Source organism: Pseudonaja textilis, chromosome 7 (assembly GCF_049901715.1).
Source record: "Pseudonaja textilis isolate UNSWEBS1 chromosome 7, rPseTex1.2, whole genome shotgun sequence".
Taxonomy (NCBI): Eukaryota; Metazoa; Chordata; class Lepidosauria; order Squamata; family Elapidae; genus Pseudonaja; species Pseudonaja textilis.
This window is the reverse complement of record NC_141996.1, coordinates 11,076,223-11,103,875: the sequence shown is the minus strand read 5'-3', so window position 1 is coordinate 11,103,875 and position 27,653 is coordinate 11,076,223. Positions and strand designations below refer to the sequence as shown.

General features: G+C 41.1%; 1 protein-coding gene across 1 annotated transcript in view; it reads right to left on the bottom strand.

The window, feature by feature from the left end:
• Positions 1-7,338: 7,338 nt before the first annotated feature.
• Positions 7,339-27,653, bottom strand: part of MTNR1B (melatonin receptor 1B) — a 32,200-nt gene continuing 11,885 nt past the window's right edge. The window contains 2 exon segments of the mRNA XM_026706868.2: positions 7,339-7,579; positions 7,581-8,377. Coding sequence (XP_026562653.2) covers positions 7,508-7,579; positions 7,581-8,377 — 869 coding nt within the window. The 3' untranslated portion in view covers positions 7,339-7,507.

The following is a 27,653-nucleotide window of genomic DNA, read 5'->3' as shown; positions in this document are numbered from 1 at the left end:
TCAATTAACGAGAAAACAAGATGACACTAATTCATTAATGAACACCTAACAAATGGCATAGACTAGAAATAAGCTAGGGTAGAAAGATAAACGATAGAAAGAACAAAGCAACCTAAGATTAAAAACTGAACAGATTCACTCTTCTGTAACCAAAGAGGAAAGCTCAACTTTGGCTGTTCCTGTTCCCTCCCCAGTAGCCTTAAGATGAATGGTTTTGTTCCCTATATTAGCTTACTAGCTCGGGACCCGTGCTTTGCTACGAAACTATGTGGTCGGGCTTAGTTTTTTGGGAGGAAAATAAAGCGGGGGGTGGGGGGAAATTCTGCCTCTGCCTACCAGCATCCATCCGTATTTATCTGGCTAGCATCCTGTCAGTGTCTGAGAGAGTTCAGGGTTGTTTGGAAACTGAAATGGTATTTGCTGTGTGAACAAGGAGATAGCAAGGAGCCTGGGTGTGGCTTAGCTCAACTGTTCTGTACTAAAGCTGCTTGGTCTTCTGAAACGGATACTCCTCTCCTCTGCTTGTGTTTTGCATTTGGAGCAGATTTCAGGTGGGAATGGGCAGTAGTACTCCTTAGCATCAGAGTGTGTTGATAATAATATACAAAATACTAATGCTCTGATGGTCATTTCAAAAAACTTAGTGAGCACCTAGAAGCCAATGAAATTTGACATATGTGCCAAATTTCAAGTTTGTAGGCATAGCTCAACAGTTCTGTACTAAAGCTGCTTGGTGCTGTGAAACTAAAACTGAAACTCCTCTACTTATGTTTTGCATTTGGAACAGATTTCTTTTCAGGTGGGGAGGAGGAGTAGAACTCCTTAGCATCAGAGCATGTTAATAATAATAATAATAATAATAATAATAATAATAATAATAATAATAATAATAATAATAATAATAAAGGAAATGCTAATGCTCTGGTGGTCATTTCGAAAAATCCTTTCTTAGTGAGCACCTAGAAACCAAGAGGAACATATGTGCCAAATTTCAAGTCTGTAGGCTTTACGGTTCTGGAAATTTTGTGATAATGTGTGAGTGATGAAGGATGTGGATCAAAGAAATATTATTTTGAATTCTTTTAAATAATTTATATTATGTATAACAAGGGGGGATTGGATTGGATGACCAGGAGAGTTCCTTCTTTGCTAAAATGCTTGCTCATAACAGTTATGTTTAAACACTTGTTTAAGCTGAAAAACACGTAACCACAAATATTTCCTACCTGGCTGCTTGCTGTAAGGTTTCTTGTTTCGATAAAATACTTCAACTGCAAGTTCAAAAGGACATTCACTATAAACTGTATTGAAAAAGGAAGTGCCTTGCTCTTCTGACTCCAACCGACCAGAGAGGGATTCAGAATTGCCTGCTTTTGCAAAAATATAATAAAATTCTTGTTTGCTGACTTTATCTCGTGGTCCTGAAAATTTGTTCAGAATTTGGGGTCACCTAAACCTGACAGTGATATTTTGCTTTTATATATACCGTATTTATCGGCGTATAACACGCACAGGCGTATAACACGCATTCCCTTTAATATGCGGCGGGCGCAGTGTCACGACGCTGCGCCGCCGCTAGGCACTATTGGGAACGGGACATCGGCGTATAACACGCATACATCATTTGCCCCCTATTTTCAGGGGGAAAAAGTGCGTGTTATACGCCGATAAATACGGTATATGGATTTAATCTAATTCCCAGTATTGACTTGAACAATGATACAATGAGGACTGGAGAGGAGGTCATTGCTTGTTGTTATCATTATTGATCATCACATAGTCAGCCGAATGTTCAGACTGGGTTTGGCAGTTTTGTCTACCTGTTGAGTCCTTACCAAGGATCTGGGATAGGCAAATCTGGATGTTTGACGGTGTTACAGATATTGTCGCAGGATGGAAGCTGTCCCAAGTAAAGCTGCCTTCTGCAATTGATTAATAGCAATGGTGTTCAAGTCGTGCTCCAGTTGTTTTGGGTTTGCACCTGGCACCTATTACTATTGGTACTACCCTTGCTTGCCTTTGTCATGTTATTGTTGTTGTTGTTGTTATTTGGCATTGTTACAGTAGCCAGGTGGACCACAATGCTATTGCAGAGTAGTAGTGTGACTTGCCAAGTTACCAGTCCTCTTATAGGAGATGCTTGCACGCTACCCAAGCATGCCACAGGAGGGCAATCTGGCTTCACATCAGAGGGAAAATTGAGCAGCTCTTCTTGCACTGTCCCCCAAGGCTCCGCCCCTTCCCAGAACTGCCTCGCAAGTGGGTGTCATAACCAGGAAGGTTCAGAGCCATGAGGAATCTGACCACAGCTCATCTTCCCTACAGAAGTGGTACCTATCTATCTACTTACATAAAACATGCTTTCGAACTGCAAAGTGGGCAGAAGCTGAGGCAAGTGACAGGGACACACCCTGCCACGCAGTGCTAGGGTTCGAACGCTAGAGAAAAGACCATCTCCAGAGACATTAAGCCACGGAGTCACTACGTCTTCGGAGAGAGGGTGAAATGGGAATAGCAAAAGATGGCCAATCATGTTCTATATTCCTAGTAGTGACCCACCCCCTCAAAGAGCAATCACACCGACGAGCCCTCAAACAGGTAGTCCTAGAGTTACAGCCGTTCATTTAGTGACCGTTTAAAGTTGTATCGGCACCGAAAAACGTGACTCACAACCAGTTTTCACACTTATGTCCGTCCCAGCATCCCAATGGTCACATGATCAAATCTGAGATGCTTGCTAATTGACATGTGTTTATGACTGTTGCAGTGTCCTGGAGTCATGTGATCACCTTTTGTGACCTACTGAGAACCAAAGTCATTGGGAAGCCAGGTTCGCTTAACAACTGTGTTACTAACTTAATGACTGCAGTGATCCACTTAATGACCATGATAAGAAAGGTCATAAAATGGGACAAATCTTATCTAAGCCTTGGTTAACAATGTAAGTTTTGGGCTCAATTGTGGTCGTATGTCGAGGACTACCTGAATAATGATTTCTTGCCTATTGATTCCAAGGGGAAATAGAATTGGATGGTGAAAATAATCCAGGAAGAAATGCTGAAAGAAATTGGCAGAATGAAATATGTTGCAGCATTAAGTGCCTTGATAAAAAACCTAACGCAGTCCACATTTCAATTTCTGCTGATATTGTACGATTTATGGCTTATTTTAGTTACGCTTTTATCTATATATTTCATCTCTTTGCGTTAGCCATTTGGAGAACTGGTTTGGGTGGAAATGGAGAATATCAATAATAGTAACAATGGCATTGACTCTGATGCTTTATTTATCGTGAAAGAGATAATGCCAACAGGGGAAATATTCATTGTGGGAGGAAAAAACGATCCACCCAAACTTATAGGCCCTTATAGAATTGTAAATGTCTTTATTAAAAAACAAAGAGCTCTCTGGCTATTGTCTTTAGAACTACAATAGTTAAATGCATTAACAAAAGCTACAATCTATCATATCCCGTACAAAATCTAATTGAATTCAGTGGAGTTTATTGTTGAATAGGCATGAACAATAATGGTGTTTGAGCCAAGATACACTGAATGAAGAAAAGAAAAGGGGTCCTATTCGAACTTTTAAAGTAGTACGGTGTTTCTCAACTACGGGGACTTTCAGGAATAAGGACTTCAACTCCCAGAAATCTCATGGATGGCGATGTTGGCTGTGGAATTCTGGGATTTGAAGTTCTATACCTAGAAATTGCTAAAATTGGGAAATACTGATGTAGTAAGTCAGGGGTGTCAAACTGGCAGTCTGTGGGCTGGATGCGTCATACGCAGGCCATGCCCATCCCAGCTCCGTGACGGGAAAAACCATCGAGAAACGTCACGTGATGGCAACATCATGCATAGTAGGTGGTTTTTCTCTTCTTAGATAAGAAGAGATCTGTACAGGATCATTATACCTTCAATGGGTGTGAGACTGTTTTGACCAAGGCTTCCTAGACCGTAATTACACATACACTTATTTTAAAAACAAGTCTTGTTTTATTACAATGCTGGGAATTATTTTCATTCCCAGCCAGTAATGAATCTCAAACAGTTCCTCGAGATAAGCACCCACCTTTCTTTTCTGTGAAGTGCTGCCAATAACAGAAGTGTCAAATGAACAACAACAAAAAAAACCCCAATCGTACAAAGAGCTTCAAGAATGAATCTGAACCAAATGAACTACTTTGCTTCCTGCAAAGGTTTCATCATCTTTGCCTGTCCTTTATACCTTATGGGAGGGGCAATCACCTCCCAGACTTACTCCTGAGTCACCCCTTTTGTTTCAGCTTCTCTGGCCTTCTAGCAGCTCTGTGCACATGCGCACTGGGAACGAGCTCCCTGGGTCCTCTGCCTTGCTGCTGCCAGACTCTGGAGGGTCCAGAGGCAGCACCCCACTCCCAGATGGTCCTGGCTCCATCTCTGCATCGAATGCAGGACCCTCATCCGAGTCCTCTCCAGACTCTTGAATTGGTCCTCGTTCTTCCCCACTGTCCGATTCAGCTGCTGTCTGCACAGGCTGCCAGCAAACCACAACAGAGACTTCTAAAAATTTCCCCTTGAACAATATGGGAAAAAGACTATTTTCATCCTAATTCTTGGTTGGAGCAAGGAGATACAAACTTCTTCTCATCCATTAAAGAAGAAAGTGAGGTAAATATGCACCCAATACATTAAGATTTAGCATGTCCCTACATCTGGGTGTTACGGCTGAGCTGGATAAAAAGGAACATGCTTAATACAGTGGATATTCATTACCTAACCTGAGCAAAAACACACTCTGATTTTGTTGTAAAAACAAGGACACATTTCATTTATGACATTTTAATCTTTCAGTTCTTTTATATCCTTTTAATGAGCACAGACATTACATTTGATTCGAACAGCTGGAAGGCACTGAGCCTCCTGATGCGAAAAAACACATTCTCGTATATAAAATACACTAAAACTCCTTTTTACAGCCCTGTAATCCCTTAATCATGTATAAAAATATACTATCTACAGGTAAGTCCTTGATGTACAAGCACAATTGAGCCCAAAATTTACTTATCCTGTTTTACGACTTTTCTTGCCATGTTCATTAACTGATTTGCTGCAGTTGTTAAATTAGTAACACGGTTGTTAAGTAAATCTGGTTTCCCCTTTAACTTTGCTTGTCAGAAGGTCGCAACAGGTGATCACATGACTGCGGGACCTTGCAACCATCATAAATGTGAGTCAGTTGTCAAGGGTCTGAATATAAATCACATGATTATGAGGAGGCTGCAACGGTCACATGTGTGCAAAAGTCCATTTTTCAGTGCTGTTGTAATTTCAAATGATTGTTCTGACCTAGGCTTCCTCCCAAAAGCACTAAGCAGACTCTTTGTCCCGGCAAAACCTCTTTTATTAAATGAAGGTGAATTTCTTGCATTCACTTTCAGCCAAAGGCCTGGCAAACAGTCTTTCAAGGGTATAATTAGGAGCACAGACCTTATCTAGCTTGGAGAGCTGCTAAGTAAATATTTTCAAACGCAGTGCTGACAAGGAAGGACTCGGCACAGAATCTCCGAGATGCACAGACAGATCTTCACACTGCTGCAATGAATGAATGGTTTCCTTAAGAAAAAAAAAACCCTCTTCCCTTTTGCTCCTCTTTTAATCCCTATTTCTTTTGGCAGCTGTGTACATGCGCAGGCTGGGAACCGGCTCTGCCTCACTGCTGTCCAATTTCGAAGCTGACAACTGCCAGACTGCCCTGGCCCCATCTCTGCCTCTAACGCAGAACCCTTGTCTGAGCCTTCCTTCCTCAGCCTCCAGGACTGGCCCATGTTCCTCCCAACCTCCTCACTGTCCGACACTGCTGTCAGCTCTGCTAGCTGGTGGGGGCGGGCACAACAATGGTCACTAAATGAACTTTTGTAAGTCTAGGATTACCTGTATTTTAAATACAATATGTATTTTATTTTTAAGTCTTCCCTTTGTTTGCCATGATTACTGGCTTAAGATAACTTAAGATAATCATGGGAACATTTAAGCACATCCATTAGGAAGGGGAATAATGTTTCTGTAGAAACTCAGCAAGTATTTTCAAGAGTGGTGCTTATCATTTCTTTAGCGTTCCCATCACAGCAAGATTATAATAATTCTGGAATGGGACTTGTTGGGATAGAGAGGAAATCCCTTGACTGATTTGTGAGAGAGCTGAGATTTTATAGGACACCAGCGAAGCCCACTGCTCAACTCATTTATGGGTGATTATGTATGGAGTAACCAGATTTTCCTAAAGGAAACCAACCCTGACTGTCCTTTGGAAGGACAGATGCCGGAGCCTAAGCTTAAATACTCTGACCACCAAATGAGAAGTGGGGACTCACTGGAAAGGACCCTGGTGTTGGGAAAGATGGAAGGCCAAAGGAGAAGGGGGTGGCAGAGGATGAGATGGCTAGATTGATTGGCATTGATGCAATGGCCATAGGTTTGGGCAAACTCAGGGAGACAATGGAGGACAGGCATGCTATGGTCCCTGGGGTTTCAAGAAGTTGGACATGACTTAGCAATAGAACAACAACAACGAACCAGGTTTTGAGAAGAAGAGGTGTGAAAAGGTCTCTCTGAACTTGATTTCAATGGAATCTTTCTTCATGGCTGGAGACCCACCACATGGATTATAATTCTGACAATATTCAAAACAACAATGAAGCTATCATGAGCTGACAATTTCATTAATTTAATTGGCTCCAGCCTTCTGGAATGTCAAGCTCCTTGAGTTGAGAGCCATCTTCCACCTTTTTGGCCTTCCGTAACACTGATGGGGGCATTCCATGTTGGAGGTGGTTAGTGGTCAAGGAGGAAGATCCCAACTCCACCCCCACCCCCCAGGGTATTCTGGTTTTATTGTATTTCTGCTTATTTAAAACTTCATGGTTTAATGTTTGTAGCTCATCTTTTATGATGTCTGGGTAAGCCACCCAGAGTCATTTGACAATGAGATGGGTGGAACATACATTTAATGAATAAATAATAAACAATAATTAAGTCAACTCTGAGGAATAGACATTGCTATTCCCATTTTACTCTTTTAATACAATATAAGACTGAACCAGCATTCACCTGAAGGAGGTTTAAATAAACACCACAACCATCATTAAAGAAGAAGAAGAAAATAATGTCATTAAACTACATTCATTCCTCTTTCCTAAGAGACACATTCTGGTTTTTGAGAGTCATATTTTGGACAAACTCAACGAAGATCACGATTGTTTCTGTCCATATAATCAAAATCCCACATAGGGTTTTGAACTTAAAGCAAGCAAACAAACAAAAAATTTGAGTTTACTTTCCAAATCCCAAAGCTGTTTTAAAAATTGTTCCTAGTCAATAAAAATGTAAACAGAATCTTTTTTGTCAGGAACTCAATTCCATATGATCACGATGAAATGGCAGAATAAGATTTAGGCATACAAATGTACAAACAACTCAGTTCAATTCCATGCGATGGGACACATTTATAATTCACATTCTTCTATTTACAACGTACTGGTATGAATTTGGTCATTATTATTTAAAGCAGGAGAAAGTTTGCTCTTCCGTATTTCTGTCTCCCTCTTTGGAAGAGTTCTGATGAAACAGTGTGGGAATCCACAGGGACATTAGAATTCGTTTGTATTCCTTCCGAAAATTTTGGTTTAGCAACCCATAGATTATTGCATTAAGGCAACTGTTGAAGTAGGCCATGAAGTAACTCACAACAAACAACCACTCAGGAATTTTAGGTGCTACTTCTGAAGGATTAATGGCCACAGCCAGACCTATTAAGTTCAACGGAGCCCAGCAAAAGGCAAAGATCACAAAGACAACAAACATGGTGAGAAAGTTTCGGAAGTCACTTGGTTTGATCTTCAGCTTCAATTCTGATTTGACTTTCCTCCTGACCCGTATCACCAGAATCCAAATCCTCAAGTAGCAGAAGGTCACAATGGTGATCGGAAGAATGAAGTGGATGACGACAACGGCAATGGTGTAACAGGAGCTGGTTGTTTGGGTGAAGGTGCACGAATAGATCCTTTGATCGTACTTGAGAGAGCCGACGAAAAAGTTTGGCACAGTCGCAACCACAGTGAGAACCCAGACAAGGCAGACATAAAACACCGTGTTCGGCCAACTGTACACTTTATTGTATACAAAACTGTGGCAAATGTAGCAGTACCTGTTGATGGCAATGGCGGTGATGTTGAAGATGGAACCTATCACGCTTAATCCCATCACAAAGCCACTTGCTTTGCAGTGTGCTTCTCCCAAGGACCAGCCGTTGTGAAAAAGGGCAACGAGGACTAAAGGATAAGGGTACAAGGCCACCACTAAGTCCGCCAAGGCCAAGCTAACCACAAACACATTGCCTGAAAAAGAAAAAAGAAGAGGAACAAAGTCAAAACTTTGGATCAATATTGGGATTCAATTTTTTTTACTACCAGTTCTGTGGATGTGGCTTGGTGGGCATTGCGTGGCTTGGTGGGCATGGCAGGGAAAGGTTACTGCAAAATCCCCATTCCCTCCCCACCCCACTAACCTGCTTTCCAGCTCCGTTCTCCTGTGCAGGGCAACAAAAGAAGCCCCAGCCAATCAGCTGGGACTTGGGAGGCAGAGAATAGATGGGGGCGGGGCCAGTCAGAGTGGTATTTGCTGGTTCTCCAAATTACTCAAAATTTCTGCTACCAGTTTTCCAGAACTGGTCAGAACCTTCTGAATACCACCTCTGCTTTGGATATCCAAAATGAAAAACTTTTTCAGATGTAAAGGACACATTTCAAGACTTTATGCACCCTTCAATTTGAAAAAAAAATCTGGCATGTATACTTTTTGTTTCTCTTGATTTAAAACATGGGGTGGGTTCAAAGTTCTCAGTAAAGAACATTCATCTCAAGCTTTCCTGGTTTTATGTCAGTATTCTACTGAAAAACCCTTCAGGTGACTCTGAAGATAATTTAGGCCATGGGTCCCCAGGTGATGGGATGATCTCCCATTCCTGCCCCAGCCTCCTCCTACCCACCTAGCAGTTTGAAAACATGCAAAAATGAGCAGATTAAAAAATGCCACTTTGGTGGCAAGGTAACAGCCTTCCATGTACCTTGGCATATAGAGTCATACTGGCCACATGACCATGGAAGCGTCTTTGGACAACGCTGGCTCCTTTGGCTATGAAACTGAGATGAGCAATGCCCCCTAGAGTTGGACATGACTGGACAGGGGAAACCTTTACCATTTTTTCTCCGTTCTTGTTTTAAAAACAGGTGAAGACTAGCCTCTTCCACCAAACTTTGGAATGGGGAATATGAATTCTGCATTGCTATGTTTTTCGATTCTCTCTCTCTCTCTCTCTTATCTATCTATCTATCTATCTATCTATCTATCTATCTATCTATCTATCTATCATCTAGCAATAGCAATAGCACTTCGACTTATATACTGCTTCATAGTGCTTTACAGCCCTCTCTAAGCGGCTTTACAGAGTCAGCCTTTTGCCCCCAACAATCTGGGTCCTCATTTTACCCAACTCAGAAAGATGAAAGACTGAGTCAACCTTGAGCCTGGTGGGATTTGATCTGCCAAATTGTAGACTGCTGGCTGCCAGCAGAAGTGGTTTGCAGTACTGCACTCTAACCACTGCACCACCAAGGCTCTTATCTATCTATCATCTAATGTCTGCATAATTTTACAGGATTGTTTATATATCTACTACTCCATACTTTGCAGGTCTCATCTGTAATCTACTCCATGCTTTGCAGGTCTCACTACTGCTCTTGAGTAAAAGGCCCTACAAATGCTATTTCCTTAACCTTCCAAACATTGTAACCTATGCCAAGCTATGCCAATGGTGCTTTTCAGTTAATAACTCACTTGGTAACTGTTGAGGTAATTTCCCGTTAGGAGAATGAGCGCATACAGGGAGACATATAGAGAGTATTGTTGGAATAATACACACAGAGCACACAGTTACACTGTACAGTAAATGTAGGTTTTTACTTCCAGAAAGGTTTAAGCAAAGTCCAAAATAAGCAGTCCAAAAGTCATTCACAGACAAATCAGTCCGTTTTTCAATCCAGGGATAATCCAAATATCAAATTCCAGTGTCAAAAACAGTTCAGTATCCGACTTACATTAAATCCAGTAATATCAATCAAATGAAGGAACGGCAATATTTTCCAACAGAAGGAAACAGAGACTCAGAAACTGAGTTTTCTGAGACTCAGACTAAAACTAAACAACCCAGGTTTCTGGCTCCATCTTATGGCTGTTTGAGAAACCACACCCAATTGCATGCTCTTGCATTCCTTTAAAGATATAGTACTAAAATGTTTATCCTGGTTTATATATTTCTAACCCAAATATCTGTTAGGTGACTTATATTCCTAACAGTAACCATAGGCAACATGGATCTCATAAGATCAATAAAGATGATGCAGAGTATTCTGACCCCTTTCTGGGTTTTTTTGTGAGGTTGAGGTGGATGGCTCTGCCCATTTCAGGGGACATAAACGAAAATGAAACAGTGAAGGGACCATTTGTTTCTACCAACTTCCTGTTGGTATTGCTCCGAAGTCTATTGCTGTGGGAATTGATGGTTTTGTTTGTTTGTTTGTTCATTCATTTATTTCCTACTTTTATTTTTATAAATAATTTAAGGTGGAGAACCTACCTTCCTGCCTCCTCCTATTTTCCCCACAACAATCCCTCCGTGAGGTGAGTTGAGTTGAGCTGAAAGAGAGTGACTAGGCCAAAGTCACCTAGCTGGCTTTCGCGCCTAAGAAGGAACTAGAACTCGCAATCTCCTGGCGTCTAGTCTGGTGCCTTAACCATTAGATCAAACTTCCTTGCAATATGTTAAGTTCCATTTTGTACCAGGTCAGAGTGGAGACTAAACTATTCTTATTAGGCCCAGCCCAGGTAACCTGCTCAGTTTTAAAGTTAAATTGTAAAGATTAGATCCTGGTCTCAAGAAAAGATTTCTCTGCCCTATCTAACACAGGATCTGGATTACGAGACTCTCGGGAGGCTTTAGAATGTCTGTTGGCTTATTTACAAGGCTGCAAAAGATTATTTTTATCTTATTCATTTTTAAATGAATTATATAGCTGTCCCTGTTGTAACCACAGCCTGGACAGCTCACAAAACAATAACAATTCCACCTCCAACAATCAAATAAAAGCTCAATAAAAACTCAATAAAAACCCCTCATGAATCCTTGGGGTAGCACTCTCTCTCACACACACATACTATCTTGCTCAACATATCCAAAGAAACTCTATTTGTACAGAATAATTTTGAGATTGTTGAATCCAGCCAATACATTAATTTGGCCTTACCCAGTGTGGTACCCTTAGTTGTGCTGGATTGTGTGGTTGTGGTTCTAACTGTTCTGGAGGCTTGGGGCAGCCCCAGTGGTGGGATTAAATTTTTTTAAGCTACCGGTTCTGTGGCTGTGGCTGTGGCTTGGTGGGCGTGGCAGGGAAGGTTACTGCAAAATCTCCATTCCCTCCCCACCCCACTAACCTGCTTTCCAGCTCTGTTCTCCTGTGCAGGGCAACAAAAGAAGACTCAGCCAATCAGCTGGACCTTAGGAGACAGAGAATAGATGTGGGCGGGGCCAGTCAGAGGTGGTATTGGCCGGTTCTCCAAACTATTCACAATTTCTGCTATTGGTTCTCCAGAACTGGTCAGAACCTGCTGAGTAAGACTTCTGGTCAGCCCGCTGTAATGATGACACTTCCCTATCCATAAATCCTTCAAATTTCCTGCAGATCAGAGAATGCTTTTTTTCTTCCTTCATTCTTCCCCTTTCCTTGATAGAGAAATATAATATTATGACCTCCACACACAAAGTTCTCAGTTACTGTCTTCTTAGCAAGTCTTTCCATTCTGTATTATTAATACAGATTAAAATGACCCTCAGTTGCCATCTTGTGCTCATTGAAAAAGAACAAACAATAACACCAGGGGTTGTTTCATCCCTCTTTGTTAACTATCTGGATAACTTCCACAATCCTTTTTGTTGTTGTTGTTGTTGAAAGTTTTATTTGGGTTTTCACAAAAACAAAATATAAATAAAACATCTTTTTTGAAAATAGCATGGTCCCAGGTTATCACTTCTTCATACAGACACCAAACTCAATTTCATGCTCATTTTTATATTCTATTCCATATCTTATTACTGTTTTATATTTTCTACATAGTTTTTCTCCTCTTTTAATTTTCTCAACTTTATTTTAATTATCTCATCTCAATCAAATCATTATATTTATACTTTTGTCTGTCCTGTTTCAATTTCATATTATCTTTTCTTATTAAACAAATTTTTCCCTGTAGTTACCAATTGGAGTATGACACCTTTATATCTTTTAATTTTATCCATTCAAACTCTTATTTAAGCTTCAATGTATACCTTTAAGATTACAGCATTCAATATAATACATAACTTCCAATCGAATTCTGCTTGGTACATTCTTAAAATACACACTATATTTTTAAAAAGAAAAAATTATATATGTGTAAATAAAGCACATATTCCATTCCAATTCAATTCTATCATTAATATTCATTAAAATCTTAACATCTTTAACATTTTTCAATTAAATATCATACTTCCTTGGGAACACTTATAAACTTTCCATAGTTAATTCTTTTTTCCCCATATTTCTCACTTATATTTTTATAAATCATTACTAATAATTAAAAATGTTCCCATTTAATTCTCCCAATCATTTTAATTCATTTATTTATTACATTCATTCATATTTATTACAAACATTCAACTACATTACAGTAAATATTTTATCCATCATTTTAATCATATTTTCTAAAATTATTTCTGTTTATAATATAACAATGCTATCTTATGTACCTTTGCAGAATCCCTTTTGCAATTAAATTTTCACCCATTATCTCTAAACAAGCTTATGGTTACAATCCTTATATCTTTTTCCTGTTTCTCCATTTCTTGTTTCTGTCTTTTACAACTTCTTTTCCTTGCTTTCTTCCCCTCTTCTTCTCCCTCCCCCTTTTACCCCCTCGTCTCTCTACTTCTAACTCTCTCATCTGTAATCCCCTCTTCTGTTGCTTTCTAATATTATACTTATCTTTCAAATTCTTCTTCTTCTTTTTGGTTGTTTTTTCTAGTCTTAAACCTTTCACTCTTTCCCCCCTTTTCTTTCCCCCCGCCACTTAAAATTATTTGATCATTAAAGATGGCTTCTTCTTTGTCCCAATCTTCTTCTTCTGCAAGTGTTTCTTGTTGTTTCTCATAGTTCCAGATCTCCATTTCTAAGAATTGAAATACGAAGCCAAAAGAACCTCTCCCTTTTTGTGCATCTTCTTTCCATTTTTTAAGTTCCATTTTCAGTTCTTCTAAGAGTGATACCATGTTAAAGACTTTTAAACAACCACCCGGTTAATTTTAGTGATTCAGATACAAAAACCAAAAATCACCAAGTAATCCAAATAATCCAAGGCTGTTTCTTTCTGCTTCTTTTTTCCACTTTCTCTTCCTGGGGTTCTATTATTTTGTTACCAAGTTTCAATTGAGATGTATCTTTGAGGAATCTTGTTGAAATTTCACTGTAAGTTCCTTTTAGTTACAGTTCCATTCCTTAGTTCCAGGCAGCCTCCTCCATTTTTCCAGATCCTGCCCTTTTATTCTTTTTTTTTTCTCCTTTCCTACTTTTAAAAACTTTTAAATATCCAGAAATCTTTATTATCCCTTTGACTTTTATTTTCAGCTTAGATGCCTATTAATGTCAAAGTGGATTTTTTTCAATTTCTTGCTTAAGTCTCTTAGCTGTCAGTATAAGGAAGGGAAGGGAAAAAAAACCCTAATCCTTTCCCTTCTCTCTCTCCTTTGCAGCTTCAAAATCTTCTTTGGGAACAATGTTATTAAATTTAAATTCCAGGGTACCTTATTTGTTGCTTTTGCTGTTTGACCCGGTCAACCAAAACTTTCTCTTCTTATCTTCCTCCTGCACATTCTTTTCTGGTCGAGTTCTTCTTTGTGATGGCCATTTCTGACCACCGCTACAACCGAATTTGGGAAAGGGAGTAATGGCCAGCTGACGAGGAGAGATGCGGCTCTCCTCAACCCTGCAGGCAGTCTCCCCCTTCTTCACCACCTCTACGGGGTGGCTTAGCCCCAAAACCAGCCAGCTCGGGGTGCTCCAGCAGTGAGCACGGTTCGAAGCCTCGCAGAGATGAGGTTTCAGTCTGTCGCTGAAAAAGCTCAAACTGGAAGCCTCCAAGCCTTTTTTGTTCTTATAAGTAGAGATTAAACAAATATTATTTTTTTGAAATAACAAAAACAAAATTCCTTGATTTTACAATAGGATTTTAAATGGAAAAAAGCTGAGCCTGTCCTTTTCTGAAGAGAATATTGAGAGAATGGACAGAAAAGGCCTAACAATGGTACATTTGTGAGACCATAAATAAATATTTCTAAATAGTCCTTATAAAAAAAAAAGGGTGCCCCCATTTTGCTTCTTCTCTTGTTCTTAATCATAACATTCAGGGTTTATGTACTGAAGAACTGTAAATGGGACGTAGGTAGGATTTTATTAGGGACAAATCAATGGACTCAGAAATCAATATCCAAACTGATTCAAGCTTTTCATCAGCAGAGAATCTTTAGTGTGAAGGAAATAATCCAAGCTAGGGTCTTTTATACAATTTCTGTGAATTCAGAGAATCATCAGGTTGAAATGTACTTAAAGATCTCTTATGATTATATCATTTTGTTGTTTGTATGTACACTGAAAGCTTATGCATAGGAGACAAATTCCTTGTGTGTCCAATCACATTTAGCCAGTAAAGAATATTCTATTCTATTCCTCCAAAGGTTGCAGAGGCTTTTCTCGAACTCCCGGGAGGGTGAAAACAGTGAAAATGGGCACTTCCTGCATTTCCGGAAAGCCCATTTTTCGGCCTCCTGAGGCTGCAGAAGCTTCCCTTGAGCCTCAGGGAGGCCCCAAAAGGCCTCAAACAGGCCAAAAATCAGCTGTGAGGCATGTGCATGCGCAGTGCAGGTAAGTTTGGCTGGGGCTCGCATGCCCGCACAAATGACTTCACGTTTACCATCACGGGGATAGAAGCTAATCAAGAAAAGAGTCAACCTAGAACTAAGGAGAAATTGCCTGACAGAACAATTCATCAGTGGAATGACTTGCCTCTGGAAGTTGTGAATGCTCCAACACTGGAGATTTTTAGGAAGAGACTGGACAGCCGTTTGACTGGTATAGGGTTTCTTGCTTGAGCAGGGGTTGGACTAGAAGATCTCCAAGATCCTTTCTAACTCTGTTATTCTCTATAACATGCATGTGTCACACAGTTCTCATCATGCTATGAATTTAGAATTTGATCTGAGCAGATAGGATTACGTTCAGTTCATTTTTTTTAATTAAATTTAGCCAACATCTGAGACTGAATTTATAGTAAGTAAGTAATTTAGTTTCGTTGTCTAAAACATCTGACTTTGGAACAAAACAGAGCAAAAACTCCATAATTCATATTTTGTTCTGTAAGATATTCTCCACCTTTCCTCCTTTCTCCTCACTAATATGCTTCTATTTTGTACAAAATATACTTTACAGCTTGAATTTTATAAATCTATATTTACAACTATATAGGGGGAAATATATTTACATGATAGATAGATATAGATAGATGATAGACATAGGTATGTGTGTGTGTGTGTGTGTGTGCGTGCGTGTGTATGCGCTATACCTGTGCTTCACTACAAAACTATGTGATCGGGCTTAGTTTTTGAGGAGGAAAGTAAGGGGAAAAAATTGTGCCTCGGCCTACCACCATCCATCTGTATTCATATGGCTAGTATCCTGTCAGTATGTGAGAGAATTGAGGGCTATTTGGAAACTGAAACATGGAAACTGAAACAGTATTTGCTGTGTGAGCAAGAAGGAGACAGCAAGGAGCCTGGGCGTGGCTTAGCTCACCTGTTCTGTACTAAAGCTGGTTGCTGCTGTGAAACAAAAACTGAAATTGAAACTACTCTTCTCTGCTTGTGTTTTGCATTTGGAACAGATTTTCTTTCAGGTGGGGAGGAAAAGTGGAACTTCTTGGCATCAGAGCGTGTTAATAATAATATATGAAATACAAATGCTCTGATGGTCATTTATATATATAAAGCTTTTGGCTTCGTGCTTGTGCGAGCAAAGCCGAAAGCACCAGCCTGAAGATGGCGAGTGGGACTTTGTTGCCAAGATACTCTCAATCTTACATGGGAAAAGACCCGAACATATATATCAATACATACATAAGGATGCAAATACATATACATGTACATATTCTCTCTCTCTCTCTCTCTCTCTATATATATATATATATATATATATATATATATATATATATATATATATATATATATATATATATATATATTGTTTTCATGGGTATTTATATGTATGGTATTCAGCTTTGTTCAGGTATTTTCCCACATCTTTATGTTTTGCTTTTAAAGCTGAAATGTTGCTACAACTTTAAAAGCACAACTATAAAGACGTGGGAAAATACCTGAACAAAGCTGAATAGCATACACACACACACACACACACACACACACACACACACACACACAAATATGCAGAGAGAGAGAATATGTACATTATTTTTCAACCCTTTGCTTCAAAGAATGATATGGTCTTCCCTAGATTGGTCCTTCCAGTCTTGAGATATGTCAAATGTAGTACTTTCCAGGTGTGTTAATTATATTTCTCATAGTTTCCGGTAAAACAATAAAGTTGGCCAGGAATTATGAGAAATGTACTTCAACTCATCTGGAGAGCATTAGGCTGGGAAATGATAATGGACAATGGAGATAAGATAACTAACTTCTGTCTTTTCCATTTTTGCTCCTATGAATCAGTCCTCATTCCTGGCAAGCGCTGGGAGGAGCACCTGCAGTTGTCTTGGCAATGTTTACAAAAGTGGTTTGTCACTGTATTATTTCTAAAGCAGACAGAGAATGAATGGCCCAAGGTCGTACAGCTGGCTTCCTGCCTAAGGCAGGACTAGGATCCACAGCCTCCCAGTTTCTAGCCTGGTGCCTTAACTACTACACCAAACAGGTTTTCAAGATAGAAGACTGGAAAGAAATTCTGGAATGTGCAGAGATGGATAAGTTAACTCTAAAAATTAAAGTAAAAGAAGATTTGGACTATTTCATAACATGGGAACTATTCTATAAATGGTTAAATGACAAATATTGAGATTAGAGGACTGGAATCAGGTGAAATATGGTTTATAGGAGAAATAAAAGAGAAGAGAAGAGCAACAAAGATGATCAGGGGCTGAAAGCTAAAACATGTGAACAACGGTTGCAAGAATTGGGTATGGCTAGTCTAGTGAAAAGAAGGACTGGGGTGACACGATAGCAGTGTTCCAGTATCTGAGGGGCTGCCACAAAGAAGAGGGAATCAATCTATTTTTCAAAGTACCAGAAGGAAAGCAATGGATGTAAACTAATCAAGAGAAGCAACCTAGAACTAAGGAGAAATTTCCTGACAGCTAGAACAATAAGCAAGTGGAACGGCTTGCCTTCAGAAATTGTGGGTGCTCCATCAGTGGAGGCTTTTAAAAAGAGACTGGACAACCATTTATCTGAAACGGTACAGTCTCCTACTTGAGCAGAGAGTTGGACTAGAAGACCTCCAAGGTTCCTTCCAGCTCTGTTGTTCTAACTGTAAGTTCTCTGAACTTTTGGCTTGCTGAAAAATAAAAATAAGGGTTGAATGAAATTTAATAATGCATATAATTTTAGGAGTGTAAGATTCTCCTTGGTAGTCAAGTCCAGTATTTTCCAACCTTGACAAATTCCAGATGGATGGATTTCAGCTCACAGAATTTCCCAGCCAAAATAGCCTCTACTGAATATTCTGGAGATTTGAAATCCACCCGTCCTGAACTTGCCAGAATTGGGAAGCATTGATCTGGTTCCTAGAAGAGATAGACTACTATGCGTCATTGGATGGATGGTTTCTGAAAGCCTATGGCTTCTTGGTTGCATATTTCATTTCTCCTGCTTTGCTTCTCCCCGCTCTGGCTTATGGTACTGACTTGTGTTCCACCCCAGTGAAGTTTTCCAGACTCGGGTTTCATTTCTGGATTGCCAGATGGGACCATAGCAACCAAAATGGAGCTTTGAAAGCTCCAACTAGGAAATACAAGATGCATGGATTCAGCCACTATGTGCTTGTAGGGTCAAGTGTCTGTATAAGCCATTGCTGGTCTTCACCATCTGTTCCTATTACAAAGAGAAATTAGAGCCTGCTAGATTCATCAACGTTATCACAATACACGAAGGTTTTGTAGCCATCAAGAAAACAGAGGGATTAATAGTATGGTGGGACAGCCTTTACTTAAAGCTCGGATGGATCTCTTGAATGAAGAAGTCTAGCAGAATGGTGGAATTCTAGACTCACCAGTCTAGATACCTACATTCCTTTGTGTCTTCATTACAGACAGCATGATCTTTCTCATGATATGCATAGGATCCGGTAATCCTATGGCTTATAATATTTTATACTTATACTGATTCATATCTTGTATGCTGCTCCATTTCTGGATCTTCACAGAGGCGTGTAAGATATATACAAAACAGAACAGCAAAAAGAATTAATCATCACCTGGGCTTAAATTGATTGGATTCAAAGATTTCCCCTCTCTTATCCCAATTCTTAAAACTAATCATGTATTTTGAGTTGAATTCATGTTCCATAGTCACTAGAATCATGTGCTCTGTAAGAAGCTGTGAGGATGTCAACATGACACTTGCATTATAAGATGATCACTGCACACAGGGCGTGATTACATAAAGACATCTAAAACACATTGTAAGTCCCATTGCTTGCCTGATGATGTCATCACAGCCATCTCCTCATTTCCTCCACCTCAGCTTGAAGGAGTTTTTACTGGATGTTAAACATGGAGGGCCAGGTTAAACCTTGATGTTAGGAGCAGATGGTGAAGACCAGCAATGGCTTATACCAGGGATGTCAAACTCAAGGCCTGCGGGTTGCATCTGGCCTACGGGGTGCTTAAATTTGGCCCATGAGGCTGGCCTGGAAATAGCAAAGGACCAGCCCATGGTGCCTCTGGCAGCCAAAATGGAGAGTGGGGGAGCCTCACATGCCAGGATTGGGGGTTTCTCTGAACTGCACAGAATCTTAGCTAGAGGTTCACCTGAACCCCTGCAAACGCCCAGCGGCCCACCCCTGCATTCAATATAGCGCAATTTCAGACTAAAATCGTTGGCATAGGTGGGCCTGCTTGGGGTAGATTGTAGGGGTGATACAGAAATAGAATTTTGATGTTATTTTATTCTATTTTACATATGTATGTATTACATTATTGTATTTTATCTAGAGGTGGTATTCAGCAGGTTCTGACCAGCTCTGGAGAACTGGTAGCGGAATTTTTTGTGAGTAGTTCGGAGAACCGGCAAATCCCACCTCTGACTGGAGATTTTGCAGTATCCTTCCCCTGCCACGCCCACCAAGCCACGCCCACAGAACCGGTAGTAAAAAAATTGAACCCCACCACTGATTTTATCCCCTAATTATTGTATTTTAACCTATTCTTATTTTAAATAGTTTTAATAGGATTTTATTGGTAATTTTATTGTATTTTGATACAGTCTATAGGCTAATCAATAAAGCTAAACTAATCTAATCTACTTGGCTGAAGAGAAAACTCTCTGTGCAACCAATATCACCCCCACCCCTATTCAAAAGGCAGTTGGAGGAACCCCAATCCAGCTCAGGACTGCATTGCATAACAAAAGATTAAAGACTCTTGAAAATTTCCGAACATTTCTGGCATCTGTTATTTCTCATTAAAATCCATTCATGCAACCACTAATTGATTTAATACTACCCTTTTGAGCTCTGGGCCTTTTTTCCCCCTGTCTCCTCTATGCTTAAAAGAAATGCACACAATTGCTAATTGCTAATCCATTTTGGCCCAGCCTTTTAGACTCATAGATGCTAGTAGAGGTAATCTCCAAAGTGCGATTTCCATTATGTGTTTTTAATTTAACACAATTAATCATTTCGTCATTTTTGTAGGCTGATGGTCTATCTCTTTCGTTGTGTTCACAGAACACACTGGCCCTGTTACAGGCTTATCGTCTGCCTTTGCCCAATATCCTATGCTCATCCGAATGGTCTTCTTGGAATGCTTTCCATCACTTTCAATGCAACCTAACGTAAGGATGGAGCAAGAATTACAGTCATCTGAAATCCTCCTAGAAAACCATCTCTTATTTCATCATTAAACACCATGTGTTACTTCTAGATGGTTGAGTTTACTCCCGCCTCCCGCCCCAACTGTCTCCTGCATCTTTGAAAGAGATGGTTCAGAAGATTATTCATTGCTCGTCCATTTCAGTCCAAGCTTTCGGTCTTAGAGACTTCTAGCAGAGGTAATGCATCAATTGTAGTTTTCATAATATGTTTGAATTAAATTAAGCATTTATATGTTCCAGCTTATCTCAGTTTCTCCTTTTTAGGTCTACAGCATCCTTCCCCTGGAGTGGGGTGGAACGGAGATTTTACAGCAACCTTCCCCTGCCATGCCCACCAAGCCACGCCCACAGAACCAGTAGTAAAATTTTTTGAATCCTACCACTGGAATTAGCCCAGGGAATCTTGAACATATGAATGTTCAGTCCATTCTAGTTACAGTAGTCAGGTGGAGCCCTGACACTGATGGAGCAGTGGTACAGTAACCAGGACGCAGGAAGAAATACACCCAAGTGTTTCCTCTTCCCTCAGTTCCAAAGGAGCATTTGCAAGACTGAGAACTGCATTGGTTCAAGAAGACTTTTCAACATACATAATGCACTTCTGCTTGCACTTCCTCCTGTCTATCATTTCCCCAGCATCAACCAATGATAACATCCATTCTTGGAAGAGTCTTTCAGAATGATGTCAAAGTGATGGTCACAGAAGGAGATCCTTCCCGGGCAGGAATGGTGGAACGGAATAGAATATGGAATACGGACTATAGAATATAGAATAGCTTTATTGGCCAAGTGTGATTGGACAGACAAGGAATTTGTCTCCGGTGCAGAAGTTCTCAATGTACATGCAAAGCAACAGAGTAGTAATAATCATAACAATTATACTAATAAGAGCAGGTAGTAGGGAAGGTGAGAAGAATAAGAACAACATTACAGCCATACAACTTGGGTAAATAGACATAAGACAATGCCGTGAGGATTAGCTGTTCAGCAGAGTGATTGCACAGGGAAGAAGCTGCCCTGTGCCTAGTTATTGTGATACGCAGTGGACTATAGCACCATCCCAAGGGGAGGAATTGAAACAGTTTATGTTCAGAATGTGAGGGATCTGTAGATGTTTTCTTGTCCCTTCTTCTGACCCACACAATATACAGATCCTCAATGGAAAGCAAGCTGGTGGCAATTGTTTTTTTCTTCTTCTTCCTGTAATTCTAACTATCCTTTGGAGTCCATGAAGATGTCAAGATGTCTCTGTGGAAGTAGAGCCAATTAATGCAGTGAAGAATGAAAAACTGGTAATAAACCTCCAAACAGGATGTTCATAATAATAATTGCACAACAGTGGAACTGTTCCCTACTTGTTGCAGGATAATGCCTTTCCCTAGAGGTTCTCAAAAAAAAAATATAGTGAATCCACTTCTCACCTGAAAGCAGTGTCTAAAAAGTGCCGCATACCAGCCTTGTCAAAAACAAATTTCATTACCGAGAAATATAATGAAAATAAAAACCAGCAGTGTAATCCACCAAGGCCGATTGCTGGGTGCAGGAGCTAATTCCGGAAAAGTCATTCAGTAGAATTTAATTCTGTAGCAAAGAGTTCTGAAGTGTTCTTGCAAACCCTGATTTCATGCAGGAAACTTGGCAGCTTGCCTGCTTTTCGGTGCTCCTCACTTAAGTTTTCAATTAGGTCTTATCTCGAAGAAAATTATTCCTTCTTCAAAATTAGACACAGTTCAGTGAGACGCCAAATATCTTCCAGTAACCATTATTTCTGAAGATCAGGTGTTACTCCATACATTAGATCAGGGGTGTCAAACTCGAGGCCCGAGGGCCAGATCCAGCCAATGGGGTGCATAGATCTGACTTGCGGGGCCACCCTAAAAACAGCGAAGGACTGGCCTGCGGTGCCTCTGCCAGTGAAAATGGAACTCGGGAGGACCACCTGAGCTCCATTTCTGCTGGCAGAAGGTTGCAGGAGGCTGTTGCAGCAAAAAAATGGAGCTTGGGAGGCCATTTTTTCTGGTAGAGCGCTCGGACCACCACAGGTGGCCTCAACATGAGTGATGTCAAGCTGGCCCCACCCATCCTGGTGTGGCCCTCAATGAAATCGAGTTTGAAACACTTGCCTTAGATACACTTAAGGAACTAGGAATGCTGCCAATTCATAATAATTTTTGTCTGGAGAGCTGAGACTTAAAGATTTAATTCTCTACTAGCTGGATACCTCTGCTCTGAGACGAAACTTTGTGACCGGACTATGCAGCTCCCACCACCTTGAGTCTGGAAGCAGTTCCATAGGTGGAAGGTGTAGACATTTTAGTGAGGTACCGATGTTTAGTACTATAAGGAGCCCCAGACCACTCCTGAGTGAAGGAGTGGAATGTCTGCCAGCTTGAACTAAGGTAACAAACTGTGAGGCAACTGGCAGTTGGAACAGAGTTCTTTTCAGGTGGGGATGGGGAGTAGAACTCCTTAGCATCAGAGGGTGTTAATTACTGTATAAGAAATAATAATGAAATACTAATGATGATGGCCCTTTCAAAAAGTTCTTTCTTAGCGAGCACCTAGCAGCCAAGCGGAACATGCTTCAAGTTTGTAGGCTTTACGGTTCTGCAGATTTCATGATGAGTGAGAGGTACTTGGCTTTTTTTATTTATATTTATATATATAAAGAGAGAGAGAGAGAGGAGGGAGGGAGGGAGGGAGAGAGAGAGAGAGTTTAGTCTGAATCTAAACACTTTGCTTTCTTAACTCTCTTTCACAGACAGACTTCAATTGTGATGCACACGCAAAGCAAAAAAGTAAGGATTCGGGTATACTATACCGAATGCCACAAGCTACACATCTGACAAACATAAAAAAACCCAGATGAGCTCTGGATCACGTGATATCCAACATCTGTATTCTCAAGGACAATTCCTATGAAGCCACAAATATAACTTATTGCATAAACCGACACTGTTCCAACATTATAATAGATTTGGCAGTATCTAGTTAAAGGCATTAACTGAATACCCCTTATGCCCAGTTATGGCATTAGGCCCAAATCATTACGTTTTTTTTCCCCAAAAGCAACTTAGGTAGAAAATCTCAGAAAGAAAAATGTAATTTTTAGAGTATGGAACATCTCCAATGTGCCTTTGTGATACCAAGTTCTGATATCCCAACTTGGAATCCTTGCATCTACGAATGGATGAACAATGACGTAATGTCAATGCCATTTTTAAAACAGTGCCACTGAAATCAGGAAGCGTTGCAGAAAAGAAATTCCCAGAAGTTCTCAAGCATCAGAATTAAGTAAATAAGCAATCAGGTTCTCAAGCACACAGGTGCAAACTTAATTTGAAAGGCTTGGTGGGCAGATTTGTTTGATGCCTAAGGCCAGTAAAAAATAGAATGGAATTGAATGGAATTTTGGTATCACTGTCTAGGAGAGGCTGACCACTGTGTTCACCCCATACCTTTGGCAATGGAGACACCCAAACTTCTGAAAGATATCATCCTTCTCTTTTTCTTATGGTGAAACTGTAGACCATTTTTTTTGAATCTGCTACCCTTCATCGGGGGTGGAATTAAAAAATCCCAGCAACCGGTTCGCTGCCCAGTTGCTGGATGAGCGTGGCCTACCGGAACTTCTGGGAAGGCCATTTTTCACCTTCCCAAGGGTCCAGAGGCTTCCCTCAGGCCCCTGGGAGGGTGAAAATGGCCTCCCCCGGGCTCTGGAAGCCCTCCGGAAGCAGGAAACAGGCCCATTTGCAGACTGCCAGTACTTCCGGGAGGGCTGGTTTCCTCTCTCGCCTGCCATTCATACATACTAGACCAGGGGTGTCCAAGCTTGGCAACTTTAAGACTTGTGGACTTCAACTCCCAGAATTCCTCAGCCAGCAAAGTCTTAAAGTTGCCAAGCTTGGACACCCCTGTACTAGACAAAAACTTCTATCATTCCAAAGAAAAACAACAGCAGTTCCCATAATTCCCACTTTCTTTCCACTCTGCTGGGAAAAAGAGAGTTTTCCTGAGATTGATCACTTTTCCCTATCTTTTTCTCCAAAGTGACCCACAGAAGATGGAATGGAAGAAAGCAACTTATGGGGATGCCCATCCGCGTTGGAAAATTGGGTCTCTTGTGTGCCTCATTTTCCCATGGCTGCTCGCTTCTGGAGATACTTTTAGGATGTGCACTGGTTAAAATAGGCTGGGGAAATCTTGCATTCTAAACCAGAAATAATCTGGGAATAGAGTAGTTATCCAGGGTGAGTCAGGTTAAAAATAAAACCTCCTCAGATTTGTTTTTCCATTTATATTTTAACTTGAATTTCAAAATTCAAAGGCAATTAAAATGATTACTCTCTGACCAGGTATCCCAGGAAACAGAACTGGACAGTGTTCTTAATCCTTTCAGTCTTTTGAATATCCTTGTTCAGACAACTGCTGGACTATTGAGGGTTGACCATCTTATAACTTCCTACAATCATCATCCTTTTTTGAAAACCCCATAATCCCTTGTGGGGTGGAGTCTTGGCAACTGAATGGAGCTGAGTGTTTACTGGCCAGATGCTCTTCCTGTTGCCAATGCGGAGGTTTTTTTTCCAGCAGATATATTCCCAACGTGCCCAGAGAGAGAAATATCTGCCTCTACCTAGGATTGAACTCACAGCCTCCTGATTGTTAGGCATCTAGGCCACCTCATCACTCATAACTTCCTACAATAAGTTCTTCAAATTTCTAACTGTACATGGTTTTCGCTCCAACTCTGGGAAAATATTGGCCAGGGGAAATCCAGGAGTTGAAATCCATACATCTTCAAGATGCCAAGATTGGGAAATCCTGTCTTAAGGTATGATGAGGGAACAGAGCTCTTGCTCCAAAGATATGTTAACTGCTGAGCCAAAACCATTTTCCCACAACCCGCCATTTTCAGATTCCAGTTCCTGGTGTCAGTCTCAGGGACAAAGATAAAGATGATCTCGGTGCACCATCATCCATCATGTTCTCCAACAGCATAACTTTCTGAGTTGATGGATGCAGCCCTGGAATAGGACTTAAGGGCTGCCTTGTCTGGTATGATTAATTTAACAGACTTTTTTTCAAAAGTTAATCAGATGGAACACACAGAATGTGAAATGGAAACTTGCAACAGGAATCCCCTATGTACCATTTTCCTATCAGTTTCCCTTCATCATCATTTGTTGTTGTTAGTTGCAAAGTCATGTCCGACCCATCGCAACACCATGAACAACGTTCCTCCAGGCCTTCCTATCCTCTACCAACTTCTGGAGTTCATTTAAGCTCACGCTGACTGCTTCACTGACTCCATCCTTCTCTGTCATCCCCTTCTTCTTCTATTGCCCTCAATCTTTCCCAGCATTGATTAGGCTCTTCTCCAGGGAGTCCTTCCGTCTCATTAGGTGGCCAAAGTATGTATCCTGCTATTATTATTTTTTAAATAAAGACACATGGGTGATTTTAAAGACATGGGATCAGGGATGGGCTTCAAAAGTTTTAGCAACGGGTTCTCTGCCTGGTTGCTGGGTGGGCGTGGTCATGGTGTGCGTGGCCTAGTCAGTCTCCTGGCACCACGGCGGGGTGGGGGAATTTTTACCCTCCTGGGCTCCAGAGGCTTTCCTTGAGCCTTCTGGGAGGGGGAAAACAGCCTCCCCGGGCTCCGGAGGCTCTCTGGAAGCCGGAAAGGGGCCCATTTCCAGCCTTCCCAAACTTCCAGGAGGCCCATTTTTCACCCTCCCTGAGCCTGCAGGTGCGCCCTGCACTTACCTGCATCCAAAACAGGCCGGGTGGGGTGGGCAGGGCCAGACAGGAAGTAGGATTTGGGGGTTCTCTGAGCTGTGCAGAATCTTAGCGAGAGGTTCTCCCGAACCCCTGTTAACGCCCAGCAGCCCACCCTTGCATGGGAGTTAGGAAAGAATGGATAGGGTGGGGAAATTAACTTATAAAAAAACAGCGAGAACATTTTTTTTTTGTATTGAGATTGTTGCTATGGGCATACTTCTTTTAAGTTCTAATCTTATTTACCTTCTCTTTATCCCATGAATTGCAGTCTCTGATGCCATACTTACAACAATATTCACATGTGAGAGCGTATGCACCATGGTGGGATTCATAATTTTTTACTACCACTTCTGTGGGCATGGCTTGGTGGGCGTGGCAGGGGAAGGATACTGTAAAATCTCCCAACACCTGGGAGAAGGTTACTGCAAAATCCCCTTCCCTCCCCACCCCACTAACCTGCTTTCCAGTTCCGTTCTTCTGTGCAGGGCAACCAAAGAAGACCCAGCCAATCAGCTGGGACTCAATGGGAGGCAGACAATAGATGGGGGCGGGGCCAGTCAGAGGTAGTATTTGCTGGTTCTCCGAACTACTCAAAATTTCCGCTACTAGTTCTCCAGAACTGGTCAGAACTTGCTGAATACCATCGCTGATATGCACCAAAGACAAATTTCTTGTGTGTCCAATCACACTTGGCCGATAAAGAATTCTATTCTATTCTATTATTATGTGGTTCTTGTTTCCCAAGGGAAACTAACAGAATATATCACTCAGAGAGCCATGGGATGAAAATGGGCAGGGTGTGTGCGCCGTGTGTGTCTATTTCCAGGCCTTTTGTTATGACGATGAAAGTAAAAATGAAGCAATATTTAAGGTTCTTCAAAGCTGCCTAAATGTGTTCCAGCTCAGTGAAGTTGCGACTGCATTACTCCCCCACCCCCGTTGAAGCAGATTTGTGAATCAAACAATAAAACTGCTCTGAAGTCTTATATCAAAAGGCTTCGCCTGTAGTTTCTGGGGTTATATATTTGTAAAAATAGCTGCCCAATGAGCTTCATGCCTATCAAAGTTCTGTAATGCATCCATCATGCTCTGGATGTCATTCCTCTTCACCAAGTGTTCAAGTAGTTCAGCAAACAGGGCTCAAAGGGATCCGTTCTCATTTCAAGCCCCCGATTCAACAGCTGTGCCCTTGAAACCACTTAATGCCTGGACTCACCAATAACTTAACTTGGAGAAAGGAATGATATACATTTGCTGCCAACACAAGGGAGAACTTCAGCTCAGTTTTCAGTACTCTGATCTCAGGATCAAAACTGATGAGTCCAGGATCTCCTCTTGGGCAGCGGTGGGCTTCAAAATTTTTAGCAAAGGGTTCTCTGCCCCATTGCTAGGTGGGCGTGGCCATGGTGGGCGTGGCCTAGTTGGCCTCCTGCACCAGGGCATGGGGGGTGTTTTTGCCCTCCCCGGACTCCAGAGGCTTTCCTCGAGCCTTTGGGAGGGTGAAAAGAGCCTCCCCGGGCTCCAGAGGCCCTCTGGCAGCTGGAAATGGGCCCATTTCCAGCCTTCCTGAACTTTTGCGCGGTTCGGAAAAC